At 44.2% G+C, this 17,372-nt stretch overlaps 1 protein-coding gene across 5 annotated transcripts in view; it reads left to right on the top strand.

Moving 5' to 3' along the window:
- Positions 1 to 1,372: 1,372 nt before the first annotated feature.
- The window catches only part of Wdr59 (WD repeat domain 59), a 73,532-nt gene continuing 57,532 nt past the window's right edge, over positions 1,373 to 17,372 (top strand). For 3 of the 5 annotated variants that reach the window (XM_040736750.1, XM_040736757.1, XM_040736771.1), the window contains exons 1-2: positions 1,378 to 1,552; positions 13,606 to 13,655. In XM_040736750.1, coding sequence (XP_040592684.1) covers positions 1,499 to 1,552; positions 13,606 to 13,655 — 104 coding nt within the window. In that variant the 5' untranslated portion in view covers positions 1,378 to 1,498. Of the gene's footprint in view, positions 1,553 to 13,605; positions 13,656 to 17,372 lie in introns of all 5 variants that reach the window. The other 2 variants (XM_040736764.1, XM_040736754.1) reach the window with 2 other exon arrangements.

Below are 17,372 nucleotides of genomic sequence, written 5' to 3' on the forward strand. Positions count from 1 at the left end.
GTATTGATATTAAAGTCGTGAATAAAAAACTTATTAAATAGCAACTATCATTAACATTAATTACACATCTTTTCTCTGTGTAACCCTGACTGTTTTGGAACTCTGCTCTGTAGACCAGGCTGGCCTCAAACTCAGAGATTCGCCTGCCTCTGCTTCACAGAGTGCTGAGACTAAGGCCGTGCACCACCACCGTCCGACTTAATTACAATCTTAAATTGAAGAAAAACACAACACACACACACACACACACACACACACACACACAAACCCCCTTCCCCCAAAAACCCAAAACCCTAAGGACTACACTTTCCCAAACTAAAGCAATGTTATCTATAAGAGTGGCAAGTCGTTTAACATTTGGCTTAAATCACCTCTCTGGGTATATCCCTCTATAGGTTATGCACTGCATAATAAAGAGAAATCTACCGCACACTGGTGAAAGTGAAAGTAGAGTGTTAGTAGGATTATGGAATTGTTTTTTTTTTCCATTTTTTTTATTAATATTTTTTTATTTTCCATTTTAAATTTAGATAAGAAACAAGGTTGCTTCACAAGTCAGTACGAGGTCCCTCTCCCTTTCCCTCCCCTCCTCCCGTGCCCTCCCCCCCATCCCCCCCCCGTTATCCCCTCATTCCCCCAGGGAGGGTGAGGCCCTCCATGGGGGTGTCCATAGTCTGTCATTTCATATAGGGCAGGGCCTAGACCCTTCCCCAAGAGTTCAGGGTGAGAGTGCACCTCACATTGTTCAATGGGAGTCCAAAGTCCGTGTGTATACTTGGGATGGGTACTGATCTGCTGTCCAAGGCTCAATAGATTACCTAGGCCTCCTCACTGACACCCAGATTCAGGGGGTCTTGATCAGTCCCATGCTGGATTCCCAGGCTGATGCCTGGGATATGGAATTGTTTTTACCTCTGGGGACTTGCCTCCCCACCCCAAAAGTGTCACGGAGACTCTTAGTAACTTCTAAACACTTAAGAGGCGCGGCGCAACAGCACGAAATAATAAAATGTGCCCTTAGATTTTTCAAACCCTTGATGACAGGTGTGGTACGGATGCCGGTTTTGTTTATAGGATGTGTGCAGGAGAATGCGGGAACATCATCCAACCAGCAAAGAAACAGTACGACTGCATCTGCCCTCTAACCTCCGGCTCTTCCCGGGCCACCGATGCTGTGCAGACCCTGGACTACAATTCCCGGCCGAGCTCACGGCAAAGGGGCGTGTCAGTAGCCGCTCGTGCCCGGGTGACTCGTATTGATGACGGATGAAGGGGGCGTTCCTGTTTTGGGGGGGCATACGAGGTCCGCCGTTGGGGGAGAAAGCACATGGGGCGGGATCTATCATTAGATTAACCAATGAATTGCGGTCAAGCGGAAGGCGGGGAAATGGGCGTGGCCTGATTGATTGCCAGGCGTTGTGGGGCTTACTAGCCTGGGAAGTGTCAGGGTTTGGAGTTGGGGGTCGCCGACAGGCACCCCCGCGGCCGGGGTAAGGAGATGGCGGCACGCTGGAGCAGCGAGAACGTGGTGGTGGAATTTCGGGACTCTCAGGTGAGCTGTGCGTGAATGGAGCTGCCTGGGCATGCGCCTTCCGTGGCTTCCTTCCCCCACCCCTTCACCTCACGCCTTCCCATCCATCTGCTTGCCCAGGATGGGGAGGTGGACATGGTGCTGACCTGGAGCTTCCAGAGTCAGGAGAGCCTAGAGGAGCTTTGATAACTGGCAGGACACTTAGGACAGGCGTGTACGGGGTTTTAGGGTTCCATTCTGGTTTATGGGTCTTGGGACTCTGAGGCAAAGGCAGTAAATGCTGAAAGGATTCTTCCCTTGTGTCCACTCCCTGAGGCAGTCGCACTTGGTGACTTCGGGAAAGTCGCAGAACTTCTCTGAGCCCCAGTTATTTGGACCAACCTCGCTTTGTAACATTTTTGGGGTGAATTTGTGAAATCCTGCTTTGTAGAGCCTCTGTTTCAGCCCCCGACCTAAGTAGTTGCTAATGTGGAAAATATTGTTGACAGAGTAAGTGTATTGGCTAGATCGGACATCTGGGTAATCCCATGCCTGACATCACTCTTTACACATGTTTTCTTACCTGTAGAAGGGAGGTCGTTATACTTACAGGACTGGCATGAGAATTTTGAGGTCACATGTTTGTTTTTCTTTCCTCAGAGACAGGGTTTTTCTGTATAGCCCTGGCTGTCCTGGACCTCACGCTGTTGACCAGGCTGGCTTCAAATTCAGATACCCCACCTGCCTCTGTCTCCCAAGTGCTGCGATTAAAGACCTGTGTGACAAACACACTTACTTTTTTTTTTTTTTTTTTTTTTGGTTTTTCAGGACAGGGTTTCTCTGTAGCTTTGGAGCCTGTCCTGAACTCACTCTGCAGATCAGGCTGGTCTCGAACTCACAGAGATACACCTGTCTCTGCCTCCTGAGTGCTGGCATCAAAGGTGTGTGCCATCACCACTTGGCTTATTTTATCTCTTAATAGCTCATAATGTGTCATACATAGGCCCATAATAAATACTACATCTCCCTTTCCTGATACTTAGGACATTTCTTGGCAACTTCTTTTTATTTATTCAACAAATATTTACTGAATACTTTCTTATATTTTTGGTTGTAATCCCCACCTAAGGCCCTGAATACTTCCTGTGTTCCAGACTTATTCACTTGTTTATTTAATAAGGATTGATTGACTTATTTCAGTTTTTATGTTCGTGGTGTGCATGTATGTGTATATATATGCTTTTGCATGTTTATACACATGTGTAGGTGTACATGCAGGTGGAGGGCCAAGGTTGATGTCTGAATCATAGTTTTTCCACCTTATTCATTGAGGCAGGATCTCTCAATGAAGCCCAGACCTTGCCAAGGTGACTAGTCTTGCTCTGAGGGTCCCCTCTCTTAGCCTTTCAAGGCTCGAATTGCAGGCAGGTTACCATGCCCATCCAATGTTTATGTAGGTTTCTGGGGATCTGAACTTTGGTTCTCATGGTTGCAAGCAAGTATTTTGACTGTTGAGCCATTTCCCCAGCTCCATCCCCTTTTAAAAATAAGGATTTATTGAGCTCCTACTGGGTGTACACTGTGCTGGGCTCTGTGTTAATATCCAGTTGGTCTACACTGAGGGAAGTCTAGATTACAGTAAATGGGTGATGTGAGTCTTCTTAAAACCCCATCCTGTCTTTTGCCATGAGGATTAATATGTGAGGGAGCTCTGTGGTGCCCTCTGGTAAGTAGTCACCGTGGAGAATTTGACCAGCAGCTATTTCTATTAAGGAATCTTGAAACACTTGGTGCTGTCGGCATTGCCAGTGTGAGGCCTGCTTTCCCAAGGGAGGTGCCAGACACTTAGGGGGAAAAACATATTGCAGCTACCCTTCTTGTTAATTGCTTTCACTGGGGATCAGGACAGAACTGAATATGTGTCACGTGCCTAAGCCTGCTAATTTGGAAGACGCTAACCTATAAATCTTTTAATTCTCACAGAAACCCAGGAAGTCTCACCCCTATTTCCTTATAGAGATGTAACTGAAGCAGAGGGGGTGCTGACACCTATATTGGCGTGCTATGAAGTAGGAGCAAATAATTAAGCCTAAACAGCAGTTGACATGGCAGGAGAATAAAGTAAATTGGGTAATTTAACTGCCTTGTGGGAGTTTCTGTTTTTCCTATTTAGTTGAAATGGTATATCTATGGTGTGAATTTGCCTGTTTTTTTTTTTTTCTGATACTGATTGGCAAGAGGCAGAAACCTGTTTTATTAACTTTCTACTACATAGAAAGAAAAAGTCAATACTTCATATTGCCTCTCTAAAAAAGATGGCCAGAATAGTAAACTCAAAAATGATCCATATTCCTTTTGTTTGTTTATATTTTCTTTTTGAGGCAGGGTTTCTCTGTATAACCACCCTGCCTGTCCTGGAATTTGCTCTGTAGACCAGGATGGCCTCAAACTCTTAGAGATCTGCCTGCCTCTGCCTCCCAAGTGCTGGCGTCATAGGTGTGTGCCACCACTACTTGGTACCCTTTTCTTATTTTATATTCTAAAAAGTAATTTTAGCAAGCTGTAGTGGCTTGAATGAGAATGGCTCCCAGACTCCCAGATTTGAATGCTTGGTTCCCAGTAGGTGGAACTGTGTGGGAAGGATTAGGAGGTGTGGCCTTGGGGGAGGTGTGTCACTGGGGGGCCAGCCTTGAGGTTTCAAGTTAGCTTTCTCTGCCTCTTGCTTGTGGTTTAAGATGAAAGCTTTCACCAGTAGGTGTTGGCGCATGCCTTTAATCCCAGCACTCTGGAGGCAGAGGTAGGTGAATCTCTGACTTCCAGGCCAGCTTGGTCTGCAGAGGGAGTTCCAGGACAGCCAAGGCTACACAGAGAAAACCTGACTTAAAACGGCCTCCCCCCAAAAAAGAGATATAAGCTCTCAGCTACTATTACAGCACAATGCCTGTTTGCCTGTTGCCATACTCCCTGCCACGATGGTCATGAAGTCTAGCCCTCTGAAACCATAAGTCCCAAATTAAATGTTTTCTTTTATAAATTGCCTGGGTCATAGTGTTTTGTCACAGCAATTGAAAAGTAACTAAAACACAGGCTAAAGTGTTTGCTGTCAAGCTGATAACCTGAGTTTGGTCCCCAGGGTTCACATAGTAGAAGTAGAGAACTGACTCCTGACAATTGTCCTCTGACTTCCACATGGGCACTGTGGCATGTGCACTTGCCATCCCCAACACGCACACATAAATAAATGTAATTTTTGGATATTTTAAAATTACTTTAGGGCTAGGGATGTAGCTAATGAGAGAGTGCTTGCCTGCTATTCTTGAGGCCCTAGTTTTTTGTTTCTATTTTAATTTATTATATATTTATTTTGTTTTTTCGAGACTGGGTTTCTCTGTATTGTTTTGGAGCCTGTCCTGGCACTCGCTCTGTAGATCATGCTGGCCTCCAACTCACAGAGATCCGACTGCCTCTGCCTCCTGAGTGCTGGGATTAAAGGCATGTATCACCAACGGCTGGCTGCTATTATTACTATTATTATTATTATTATTATGTGTGTAACCCACTTATCTTTACCTCCTTAGTACTGGGATTACAAGCACGTGCTACGATATCTAGCTGTTAAGATATTCCCAGAGGGGGGCTGGAGAGATGGCTCAGAGGTTAAGAGCACTGACTGCTCTTCCAGAGGTCTTGAGTTCAATTCCCAGCAACCACATGGTGGCTCACAACCATCTACAATTCAATTTGGTGTATATGTAATAAATAAATAAATCTTTAAAAAAAAAAGATATTCCCAGAGGACCCAGGTTATGACAGCTCACAACTGTCTGTAACTCCACTTCAGAGGATTTAACAACTTCTGGCCTCTTCTAGCACTGGACATGCACTGTGCCCAGACATACATTCTGGCAAAATACACATAAAATAAAATAGTAAAAATTTGTGTGTGTGTGGGGACACATGTGTTTGTACATACATTCGTGTGGGTACCTGCAGAGACCAGAAGAGAGTATCAAATTCCTTGGACCTAGAGAGTTACAGGAGGTTGTGAGCCATCTGGGAACTGAACTCAGGTCCTCTGGAAGAGCAGCAAACTCTCTTAAACACTAAGCCATCTTTCCAGCCCCAGTACACTTGGCTCTTTTTTGTTTGCTTGTTTGTTTGTTTTTTAAGACAGGGTTCCTCTGTAGCTTTGGTTTGGAGCTGGTCCTGCAACTCTCTCTGTACAACAGGGCTGGTCTGAAGCTCACAGAGATCCTCCTGTCTCTGCCTCCCAAGTGCTGGGATTAAAGGTGTATACCACCACTGCCTGGCACACCTGGCTCTTGGGGAGTGGATTTCAAGACAGGGTTTCTCTGTGGCTTTGGAGGCTGTCCTGGAACTCACTTTGTAGATCAGGCTGGTCTCAAACTCACAGAGATCCTCCTGCCTCTGCCTCCCTAGTGCTGGGATTAAAGGTGTGTGCTACCAACTCCTGGCTTTGGGGGCTATTTTCTTTCCAACCACCACAAATACTAGGTTTGTAATACCAGCATCTGGGAGGTAGAGACAGCAGGATCAGGAGTTGAAGGTCATCTTCCACTACATGGTAAGTTTGAGACTAGCTTGGATTATAGGAGACCGTATCTCAAAAACCAAAATGAAACCCCCACAACAAAAACAAAAACCTGAGTCCAGCACAAGAACAAAACAGTAAATTAGATATGAATTACTTGTTTTGTAAAAAGTTTAACATAAAGATGCAAGAAAAGTGGTGAAGTATGATGTAGCACAGAGGTCAGAGTTTGGAGCCAGAGTGCTGTGCTGGATCCAGGTGATGCCACCTGCGTGCCCGTTATCCCGGCTGACTACTTTTCTAAGCTTCAGTTTCTTCATCCATAAAGCAAGGCAAACACCAGGCACTTGTGCTCCCCAGAGCATTCCAGGATGATGAGTAAGTACAGTGAAAGACTACAAAGTAAAATCAAACAGCAAAGACACAGGGAGTAGAGAGACTGGACAAAAGGAGCCCCAGTTCTCAGCCTAGAGCTTCGATTACAGGGAAGCCCTCCTCTTAAGGCTAGCCCAGGCCTGTTGCCTTTCCTCTTCCCTGCTTCATCTGTAGAGTAGCTGGGAGGGTTAAATGAGGGTATCTGTGCAGAGCACTTAGCACAGTGGCCAACGTATTTAAGTGCTTGATACATGTTGTTAGTACATTGGAAATCTGACTTAAGGAAGAAACAAATGTGCCTTCACGGAATAGACTTGGAGCTGAGAAGATATTTAGATGATGTCTCGTCTACCCTCATATTTTATACATCAGGAACCTGAGTCCTATAAGGATGAGGTGACTTCCCCAGTGCTATCCTCTGCGTGGCATTTGAGTTTGCAGGGAGGTGAGATGTTCCTGTATTAAAGAGGTAGATTTTCCAAGCAACACCTCTCTTGCTGAGTGTTTGAACAAGAGCTATAGATAATTTGTAGCTCATGTTAGACAAAGATGGCTCAGGGTCAGCTTTGGCAGCAGTGTCTCTAATTTATATAGAGATAGGATCGTTTATTTGAAATGGTCTGATTCTTGTTATATCAGTGGGTTTCCGCTTGTGTTTCAGTCTTTGGGATCTGATTATGCATACATTAGGGTCTTTTCTCAGGCTGGTGACAAACTAGTATTAGGAGAATTGACCCAGGGTTTGCATTGATTGGAAGGATGAGCTCACAAAATGCTTTGCCTGCCTGCCTTCCTTCCTCCCTCCCTCCCTCCATCCCTCCTTCACTTCCTTTCTTTTCTTTGGACAGGGTTTTATGTGGTCTAGTCTGGCTTTGAACTCACTGTTTAGCTAAAGAAGACTTTGAATTCCTGGTTTTCCTTGCCTCTACCTCCCAAGTGCTGAGGTTACAGGTATGTGCTGTTATGCCCAGCCCAAGATCAGTTTAATTACAAGTCCAAAATGGATTTGTAAAATAATTTATTCCTGTGATTTGGCTATTATTAAGTACATAGTTACCTATTGTTGTCTTTTTTTTTTTTTTTTTTTTTTTTTTTTTGGTTTTTACGAGACAGGGTTTCTCTGTATTGTTTTGCAGGCTATTGGTCCAGCCTGGCCTCGAACTCACAGAGATCCACCTGCCTCTGCTTCCCGAGTGCTGGAATTAAAGGCATGCTCCACCAACGCCCCACCATCATTTTTAGAACATACTCATCACCCCAATCTGAATCTGTATCTTGGAACTGTCACTTTGTAGGACCCTGGTCCTCCAGCCCTAGGTGATAATCATGTCTTTATAGATATGCCTATGCTGAACATTTCACATAAATGGAATCATATTACATATAGTCTCTGACTGAGTTCTTTTACTTTTTAATGTCCATCCATGTTTGTAGTATGTGTCAGTTTCATTTCTTTTTATAGTTAAGTATAGTCCATTGTATAACTATATGACATCATCAGTTGTTAGACATTTGAATTATTTCCACTTCTGGGGTACAATGAGTAATGTTGCTATGAACATTACTGTACAAATGTTTGTGTAGTGTGTTTAAAACTTAAATTGACTATGAGTTAGGGGTTCATGCCTTTAATCCCAGCAGAGGCAGGCAGATCTCTGAGTTCCAGGACAGCCAGGGCTACACAGAGAAGCCCTGTCTCGAAAAACAAAACAAAACAAAAGACTTAAATTGCCTTTAACACCAGATACTCATTGAAATAATATGTTATTGAATATCATGCGCTAGGCATTGTGCTAACAAATTGATTTTTACCCTCAAGGAAATTGTAATTTAATGGAGGAAATGTATTAGTAGATAAATACAATTAAACTATCTCAAGTGTTAGGAAAAGGGAAACCCTAGGTCCTGTAGAAACACTGAGAAAGCTAATTCACACTAGGTGTGTGTGAGGGGATGGTCCAGCAAAACCTCAGAAGAGTTTATACTGAATTGCAAATGGTAGAGTTGGGGAATCTATGTAATTACAATGCAAGCATGCTGAACCGAATCTGGATCCCTGCTATCCACATACAAAGCTGGGCATGGTGGTGTACCCCTGGGAGCTGAGTACTGAGGTAGAGAGAGGAGGATCTTTAGAGCTTGTTGGCTAGCCAACCTAGCTGAACCGGTAAGTTCAGTGAGAAACTGCACATAAATAAATGTAGGAAGCAGTTGAGGAAGACACTTCATGTAGACCTCTGGCTTCCATACTCAGGAACATGCATGTACATTGCACCTACCATACTACCACATACAAGCACACACAACGCACGTGCACACACACACACACACACACACACACACACACACTGGACAGAAGTGTCACACACACACACACACACACACACACACACACACACACACACACACACTGGACAGAAGTGTATTCCAGGCTGAAGCAATAGGTGTAAAGGTGGTCCTGAGGTGAGAGAGGAAGAGACAGACTTGAGTTTTGAGGGCTGGAAGGAATTCATTTTGGAGAATTTAGAATGGCTGGGAAATTGGGACAGGGTTTGGAAGGCAGAGGTACGAGATGGAATATAGGAAGCTCCCAGGTGGTCTTTAACTCTACACTGAGGATGCATTCAAACCTGCTGACTCTGCAAAGCAAACCAGATTTAGCTTCATCAGCAGCTTTGAGATTACAGGGAGCACAGCTGGTGGCAGACTCCTGACTTTACCCGGTAAGAAGTGACTAACAACTGCCCCAGTGCAGAGGGTGGGAGCAAGTCAGCTGAGCAGGATGAGCCTAGGAAGGCATGCCCAAACTTAAGTGAAATCCCAGGAACATCATTGATTCAGATCCCGTCCTAATTTCTTTGCTAGGTGGTTTTGGCTTTGTTTGTTTTTGTGTTTTAACTATATATAGCTCATGCTGGCTTTGAATTTGTGGTCCTCCTATTGCAGGAAGCTAAGTGTTAGGATTACAGATATGCATCACCATGCCCAGCTTGCTAAAATATTGTAACTATGTTCTTACTTGATAACTGTTCTGTCATATACAATTTGACTATGTTAAAGTTAAGACCTTTCTTTTTGTTTAAACAGAAAAGAGGAGATGTTGGGGAAGTCTTTTGTCAATAAAGCACTGTTGAGCCAATAGGAATCTAGATAGGTGGGACTAGGAGTCTAGGAGGATTCTGGGAAGGAGAAACACAAGAGAGTCTACATGTGACGCTATGGGGTAGGAAGCCCGGAACTATTCTCTGGTAAGAGACATACTTAGATTAACAATTATGGGGTAATTACTTAAAGCAGAGCTAGCCAGTAAGAAACAAGCAAGGCCAACAGCTCCTCTGAAGGGGCCAATAGAGCTTTTCCTGTCTTTTTCCCTTCCCTCTTCTCTTTGTCCTATCTGTGTTCTTTACCTCTTTTCTTCCCTTATTTTCTTACCTCCCCCTGAATAAAACTTTCAATATGAGTCACGTCTACCGGTCTGTTTCCCATCTGCCTGCCGTCCATCACGCGGTGCGTCTCGGGACCAGGACCGCGGGGCCGGGACTACCACCTGCGGTCCCACCCACGCACTTTATTCCTAACAGAGGGTACATGCATGCCGTGTGTGTGTGTGTGTGTGTGTGTGTGTGTGTGTGTGTGTGTGTGTGTGTGTGTGTGTGTTAAGAGAAGCTTTTTCTTTGAGAGAAGCCTGGTTCTAGAGCCGCATCAGTCCCAAATAAACACACAGGAGGAGCAGCCTGGAAAGAGAACGGAAGTGGGTGGAACTTTTCGTTTAAAGAGCTGGGGTATGGACCTGAAGAGATGGCTCAGAGGTTAAGAGCACTGACTGCATTTCCAGAGGTCCTGAGTTCAAGTCCCAGAAATCACATGGTGGCTCACAACCATCTGTAATGAGATCTGGGTTCCTCTTCTGGCCTGCAGACAGAACACTGTGTACATAATAATTAAATCTTAAAAAAAAAGAGTCAGGGTACATGCACAGGTGGGTGAGAGGCAGGGCTATGTTTACCTGGATTACAACACCCTCCACACCTAGTAAATAAATAAATGTGTAAAAGATACCTTAATATGGTGATTTATGATATAGTTGTCTTTTTTTGCTTTTTGAGACATGGTTTCTCTGTATTGCTTTGGAACCTGTCCTGGAACCTGTCTACTCGCTCTGTAGACCAGGGTGGCCTCGAACTCACAGAGATCCTCCTGCCTCTGCCTCCTGAGTGCTGGGATTAAAGGCATGTGCCATCAACGCCCGGCTATATATTTGTAGTTTTGATGCATTTTCATGTTATTTAAAATGCTACTAGAATATTCCATTGTCTAGATGTGTACTGTAGTTGTAAGTAAACAGCTCTGTTCAGAAAATTGCTGTATTTGGGGTAGATGCGAGAGGTAGAACTCCTGAGACAAAAGGCATGGTATCTTTGGACTGTTGCCAGATCATATTTTATTAGTATTCTATTACTGTGTACTGCATGGCTGGTTTCTTTGTTCAGTGTCTTGCTGCCAAAGTCAGGGCAGCTGTGAGCTGTGTTTTCACCTGGAGGCTTCACTTAGGAGGAATCCACTTCCAAGCTCGTTCAGGTGTTTTCAGTATCCACTAGGGGTATTCAGTATCTAGGGGTCTAGGTCAGAAGTTCCTGTTCTTTACTGCATGTAAGAACATGATGGGGGTTACTCTCAGCCCCCAGAGATCAGGTCCTTGCCCTGTGTGACCCCTTCCACTTTCATAGGTGGCATAGGAATCCCCCTCTCTTCTAATTTCCAGACCAGGTTAAATGGCCAGTGTGACAGGTTTCTCAACTGTTGCCTGCCCTTCCTAATCATCATCCCATTAAACATAATCCCGCCCCCAACCTTGTTGACCTCCACATTCTCTTTCTAAGAGCTTGACTTCTGTATTACTAACTTTTTTGGGTTGTTGCTGCTGTAATATAATACCATAGCCAAAGGCAACTTAAGCTAGAAAGGGTTTATTTTGGCTTATGGTTCCTGAGGGAGAGTCCATAATAGCAGGGGAGGCATGAGGGCCAGACAGGAACTGAGCAGTCACATCTCCACACACAGAATAAGAAGTGGGGTGAGGCTATAAGGCCTGCTCCCAGTGACTTGCTTCCTCCAGCAAGGTTCCACCCCCTAAAGGTTCCATAACCTTCACAAGCAGCTCCACAGCTGGGGCCGTTGTGTTTAAATACATGAGCCTATGGGGACATTTTTCTTATACTGGTCTCATTTGGTGTGTTTCACTTGGCACTTGGTATAGTCTTTTTATTTTTATTTCACGTGCATTGGTGTTTTTGCCTGCATTTATGAGGGTGTCAGATCCCCTGGAACTGGAGTTACAGATAGAGAGCTGTCATGTGGGTGCTGGGGAATGAACCTGGATCCTTTGGGAGAACAGCCAGTACTCTTAACTGCTGAGACATCTGCCCAGCCCTGACTTGGTATAATCTTCTAGGAGTCATTTGTGAGGCCGGGCAGTGGTGGCCCACGCCTTTAATCCCAGCACTCAGGAGGCAGAGGCACACAGATCTCTGTGAGTTCGAGGCCACCCTGATCTACAGAGTGAGTTCCAGGACAGTCTCCAAAGCTACAGAAAAGCCTGTTTCATTTCCATGCTTTTAAAGGCTGAATAATAATCCTTTGTTTGCCAACCATATTTTCTTTATCTTCCATTCATCCCCTGATAGATACTTGGGGTCTTCAAATTTCTTTATCTTAAGGCCAGCTGATTTGACCCCTTGCTCATATCAGTAACCCATTGGCAGCTATAACTGGAGTAGTGTTTTATTAGCCTTGCACAGCAGGGGAAAAGCAGTATGCATCAGGAGCTCAGAATCTTGGGACTGTGGTAGGATTCTGCCACCAGACTCTAAGAAGACTCTGTCCCCTTTTGGAAAAACCATCTTGTCCCCTTTATAGCATTAATCCATAAAACACACAGCAGAGTTCTAGAGATGTCATGGCAATCAAGCTTGCCTGGCTTCTTTCTGCTCAGGGGGGATTAAAGGCATTCACCATGACTGCCCTGCCCGACTGGGTAGCATGTTTTTTTAAGAGGTAGATAAGCGTGAGAAAACCATTGGTAAAGCCAGAGAGAATGAGGGGGAGGGATTAGTGTTTACCATTTACAGTTTATGATTATGGTAGCATGTGTGAAGTGAATTCTTCCAACATGCTGTCTTAGAAAGAACTTGGAGTATTTAGTGACCAAGTAGATGATGCACATATGACAATGTAAGGCTGTAACTGTGAGGATTCGAGTTGGCCACATGCCTCACTGTCGTTAGACTTGGTGCAGTCTTTTGGAGATGGGGTATTGAATCATGATTGTGCTCACTAGGAAGTGGGGGGGCTTCAGACTGAATGTGAACAGGATGTATTAGTAACAAGAATGCTTACCTTGGGGAAGTGGGTACAGGGTTATGTGTGAAATATGCTCAAAGTACATTATGAACTCGCATGGAATGGCCTTATATAATCCTGTATAATAAAAAGTAGCTAAAATATTAAGAATGAAACCTTGGATTCAGCAGGTAAGGTGTTTGAATAATATGCCATAATAGGAAGGTTCCATGTGCTCTGGAATGAGTGTATTTTGTGAGTATATAGGTAGCAGTGTCCCAGGTTAGGTTTTTCTTGGGAGAGACTCTGTTTAGTAGCTGTTTCTTGCTCTGTGGTAGTCACATTCTCTGAGGGCTCTAGGACTGCCATGGTTGTGTACAGTCCTGGTGTGTGTGTGTGTGTGTGTGTGTGTGTGTGTGTGTGTGTGTGTGAGAAATAGAAGCTGTCATGTTGTGAAAGTGAATGTGAGATTTAGGTGGGGACTAAAAGGGCTTAAAGCAACCCTTTTGATGAACCTCCATCTCCAAAAATATTTACAATACGATTCATAATAGCAGCAAAATTATAGTTATGAAGCAGTAATGAAAACAATTTTATGGTTGGGGCCACCGCTACAAGAGGAACTGTATTAAAGGGGCACAGCATTGGGAAGGTTGGGAACCACTCGAAAGTGTCCGATGCAGAGAACTAATACCTGATAGCTGATTGTTGTTGGGGGTGGGGTGGGGTGGGACGACAGACGACTGCCTGAGAGGAGGCGGGGCCAAATGTAGGTGTGTCTTCTCACCTGGCTGTTTGCTGGCAGAACTGAAACTGTTCTTTCTCGTAGGCAACTGCCATGTCTGTGGACTGTCTTGGGCAGCATGCAGTACTTTCTGGGTAAGTGAGCCTTCGGAGTTTGTTTTCCACGAGTTCTGGGGAGCATATTGTAAGTTTCTGGGAAATTGGAAAATATCCTTAAGTTGGAGGACAATGAGAGGGTTTAGTGTTCAGGTCCTAAGGATCACAAGGGCACTTGAAGGAATTCTTTGCAGGTTTTTGTTTTTTCTCAACTCATACTTTAGTGGTTAGTAGTTTGGCCTTGAGATTGCAGTTTTCTTGTCTTTAGAAGGAATTACTCTAGTATGGTCAAAAAGGCAGTCAGGAGGATTGAGGGGACCTGGCTTCTAGTTTGATGGTACAGTGAGCTTTGGTTTTCTCCTGAAAGAAATTTTAAAAAAAGATTTATTATTTCTATATGTATATGTGTGTGTGCATGTGCATACATGTGTGCAGGCACACATATGCCATGGTGCACTTGTGGAGGTGAGAAGACAACTTTGGGGAACCAATTCTTGTCTTCCACCCTAAGATCTGGGGATCAAATTCAGGCTATCAGGTTTTTGTGGCAAATGCTTTTACCCACTGAGTCATCTCACCAGTCCTCAAGAAGCAATTCACTTCCACCAAGAAGGAATTGAACTACATGGTGTTCTCATGCAAAAATTGTTAGGTTCTGCCTTTGCTAATAACCCTAGTGTTGAACCAGAATACAGTCAATGGGCAGAGGCCCCATTCCTTCCATGTTACTCATTGCCCTTCCCTCTCAAATTTAGCTTTATTTTCAGTAATTTCATTGGTTATTTGCTTACTTTTTGAGACTGAGTCCTGGAATTCAAGCTAGGCTTGAACTCACAGAGCTCCACCTGCCTGTCTCCCAAGTGCTAGGATTAACGGTGTGTGCTGCCACTGCCTGGATGGAAATGCTGATATTTATATCATCTAATTTCTTGATCAGTTAAAAAAAAAAAGGACCAAACAAAACAAACCAGAATTAGGACTGGGGAGCTGTCTTAGTAAAAATGTTTGCCATACAAGTATGACGACTGTGCTTGATCCCCAGGACCCATAGAGAACATGGAGCATGGCCCATGCCAATAGTCCTAGCACTGGGGAAGTGGAGACAGAGGGATACCCGAATCTCATTGGCCAGGCAATCTCGATGAACCTACTAGCCCCATGCTCATTGAGAGACCCTACCTAAAAAATAAAAATAAAAACAGATAGGGCTGTGGAGAGATAGCTCAGCATTAGGATTATATACTGTTCTCGAAGCAGACCCAAGCTGGTTCACAACACACCCACATCAGATAGCTCACAGCTGCCTGTAACTCCAGCTTCAGGGAATTAAGTGCCCTCCTTTAGCCTCTTTGAAAATCCCCTGCACATTCACACATATACACAAAATTAAATATAAAATAGGTTCTTAAAAAAAAAAGGAAGGGGCAGGGCGTTGGTGGCGCACGCCTTTAATTGCAGCATTGAGGAGGCAGAGTCAGGTGGTTCTCTGAGTTTGAGGCCAGCCTGGTCTACAGAGTGAGTTCCCAAGACAGGAGGTGCTACACACAGAGTAACTCTGTCTCCAAAAACCAAAAACCAAACCAAAACAATAAAATAAAATAAGCATTCTTAGAAAACAGCTTAATTAAGATATAATCAACACAGCTTACAGTTCACTTCCTCAGATTATACAGGTCAGTGGTTTGGAGTGCATGGCATCATTGTCTACTTATTCTTTGCAGAATTGTATTCTTTTTTAATTAATTAATTTCCTTTTTTCCAAGGCAGGGTTTCTCTGTGTAACTCTGGCTGTCCTGGAGCCCGTTCTGTAGATGAGGCTGTCGTCAAACGCTGATATCTGACTGCCTCTGCCTCCTGAGTGTGGGGATTAAAGCCTGCGCCACCACTCCTGGCCAGTATTGTGTTCTTGAGGAAATGTATGCATGATTTATGGTTTAGAATTGAGTAGTGCTGCAAAGCTGTGGTTGTGGAGCAGCAGGTCTGCCTCACTCAGCTTTTCCATCTTTGATCTGTTGGCCAGGAGCACTGTCTTGACTATCTTTTACCACTTCCTTTTGATTGTCTCCATTTTCCAAATACACTGCTAGATCTGGCTGTATTCATCTTTGACATGGTAAGTTGACTTCTTATAATCAGACATGAGGGTCTGGCACTTTTACCAGGTGCTCTGTTGCTCACAGATTGTCACCTGTCTGATATTCCTCTACTTCCCAGTGGACTTGTGTAACACTTGTTAAGGGTTAAGTTGATATTTGGGGTTCTTTGAGTCCCACCTCCTGAAGTATCTGTTGAACCCAAGGCCTCACACAGGCCAACCAAGTACTCTGCTATTGAACTGCATTCCCATACATCCCCACCCCATCTAGCTTCTTTAAGCTTTTCTTACAGTGCCTTGCTAAGTTTGTGCAGGTTGGCTTTGAACTTGTAATTCTTTTGCTTCAGCCTCCTGAGTCACAGTTGTGTAGGAATTCTAGATTCTTCATATATGTTGGATTTGTCTCATCAAAACCTTTAAGATCCTATCTTTATCTTTAAATTTGTGAAGTTTTCACTACAATTGCTTTTACCTGTGTCTGGGCACTCAGAGGACCTCCTGTCCCCTCCACATTTCATTGTTGAGGTTTGAGTGTGTGTGTGTGTGTGTGTGTGTGTGTGTGTGTGTGTGTGTGTGTGTGTGTGTGTAGAACAACCTCAGGTGTCATCATCAGGCATGGTCCTCAGGATTCTTGATGGGCTGGAACTCACAGAGTGCACAAGGCTGGCTGGGCAGCAAGCTCCTAGCTGTCCCCCCTCTTGCATGGAAATTACAGTGACTGCACCATGCCCAGCCTTTTTACATGGGTTCTGGGGATCATACTTGGGTCCTCACAATCACACAGCAAACACTTTACCCCCTAAGCTATTTCCCCAGTCGATATTGTTTTATCCAAGTAAATAGAGGGGTTGAAATACTGTTTCATGTAACAATACTAATGGCCCATAAGATACTCTTTGGCACTCTGAATGTTGATTTCCCCACATTCACTGGTTTGAAGAGTGCCATCCTTAATGCTCTAGAGATTGGAATTATATGACTGGAAGTTGTACATGTGCTAATGCCTTATTGTGTTCTTCAGCATGTACATGCCTATATTACTTTCCAACTCAAATCTGAAGGGATCATTTCATTTTCGTATAAAAGGCCCTCTAAATCAGCTAAACATGACTTAAGCAGCAAGCACAGGGCCTAGAGGGGTCTGCACCAGGTCCTCTGCATATGTCTTATAACTTTTAGCTGAGGATTTTTTTGTTTTTTGTTTTGTTTTTTTTGTTTTGTCTTGTTTTGTTTTTCAAGACAGGGTTTCTCTATATTGTTTTGGAGCCTGTCCTGGAACTGGAACTTGCTCTGTAGACCAGGCTGGCCTCGAACTCACAGAGATCCTCCTGCCTCTGCCTCCCGAGTACTGGGATTAAAGGCTTGTGCCACCACCACCCGGCTTTAGCTGAGGATTTTTATGTAACTCCTGACTGTGAGAATGCCTCTCTGACTCTTGTGTCTGCTCTTGGGACACTTTTCTTCCTGTTGGGTTGCTGTGTCCAACTTCAATATGATAGCTTTTGCTTCATCTTTTATTTTGTCACATCTGGTTGTTACCTCTTAGAAGCCTGTTCTTTTCTAATGAGACAAAAAGGGAGTGGATCTGGAGGGGAGGAACACTGGAGAGGAACTAGATAGGAGTAGAGGGAGGGGAAACTATAATCAGTATATATTGTATG

Source organism: Mesocricetus auratus, unplaced genomic scaffold, assembly GCF_017639785.1.
Source record: "Mesocricetus auratus isolate SY011 unplaced genomic scaffold, BCM_Maur_2.0 Super-Scaffold_6723, whole genome shotgun sequence".
In the NCBI taxonomy this organism is placed as follows: domain Eukaryota; kingdom Metazoa; phylum Chordata; class Mammalia; order Rodentia; family Cricetidae; genus Mesocricetus; species Mesocricetus auratus.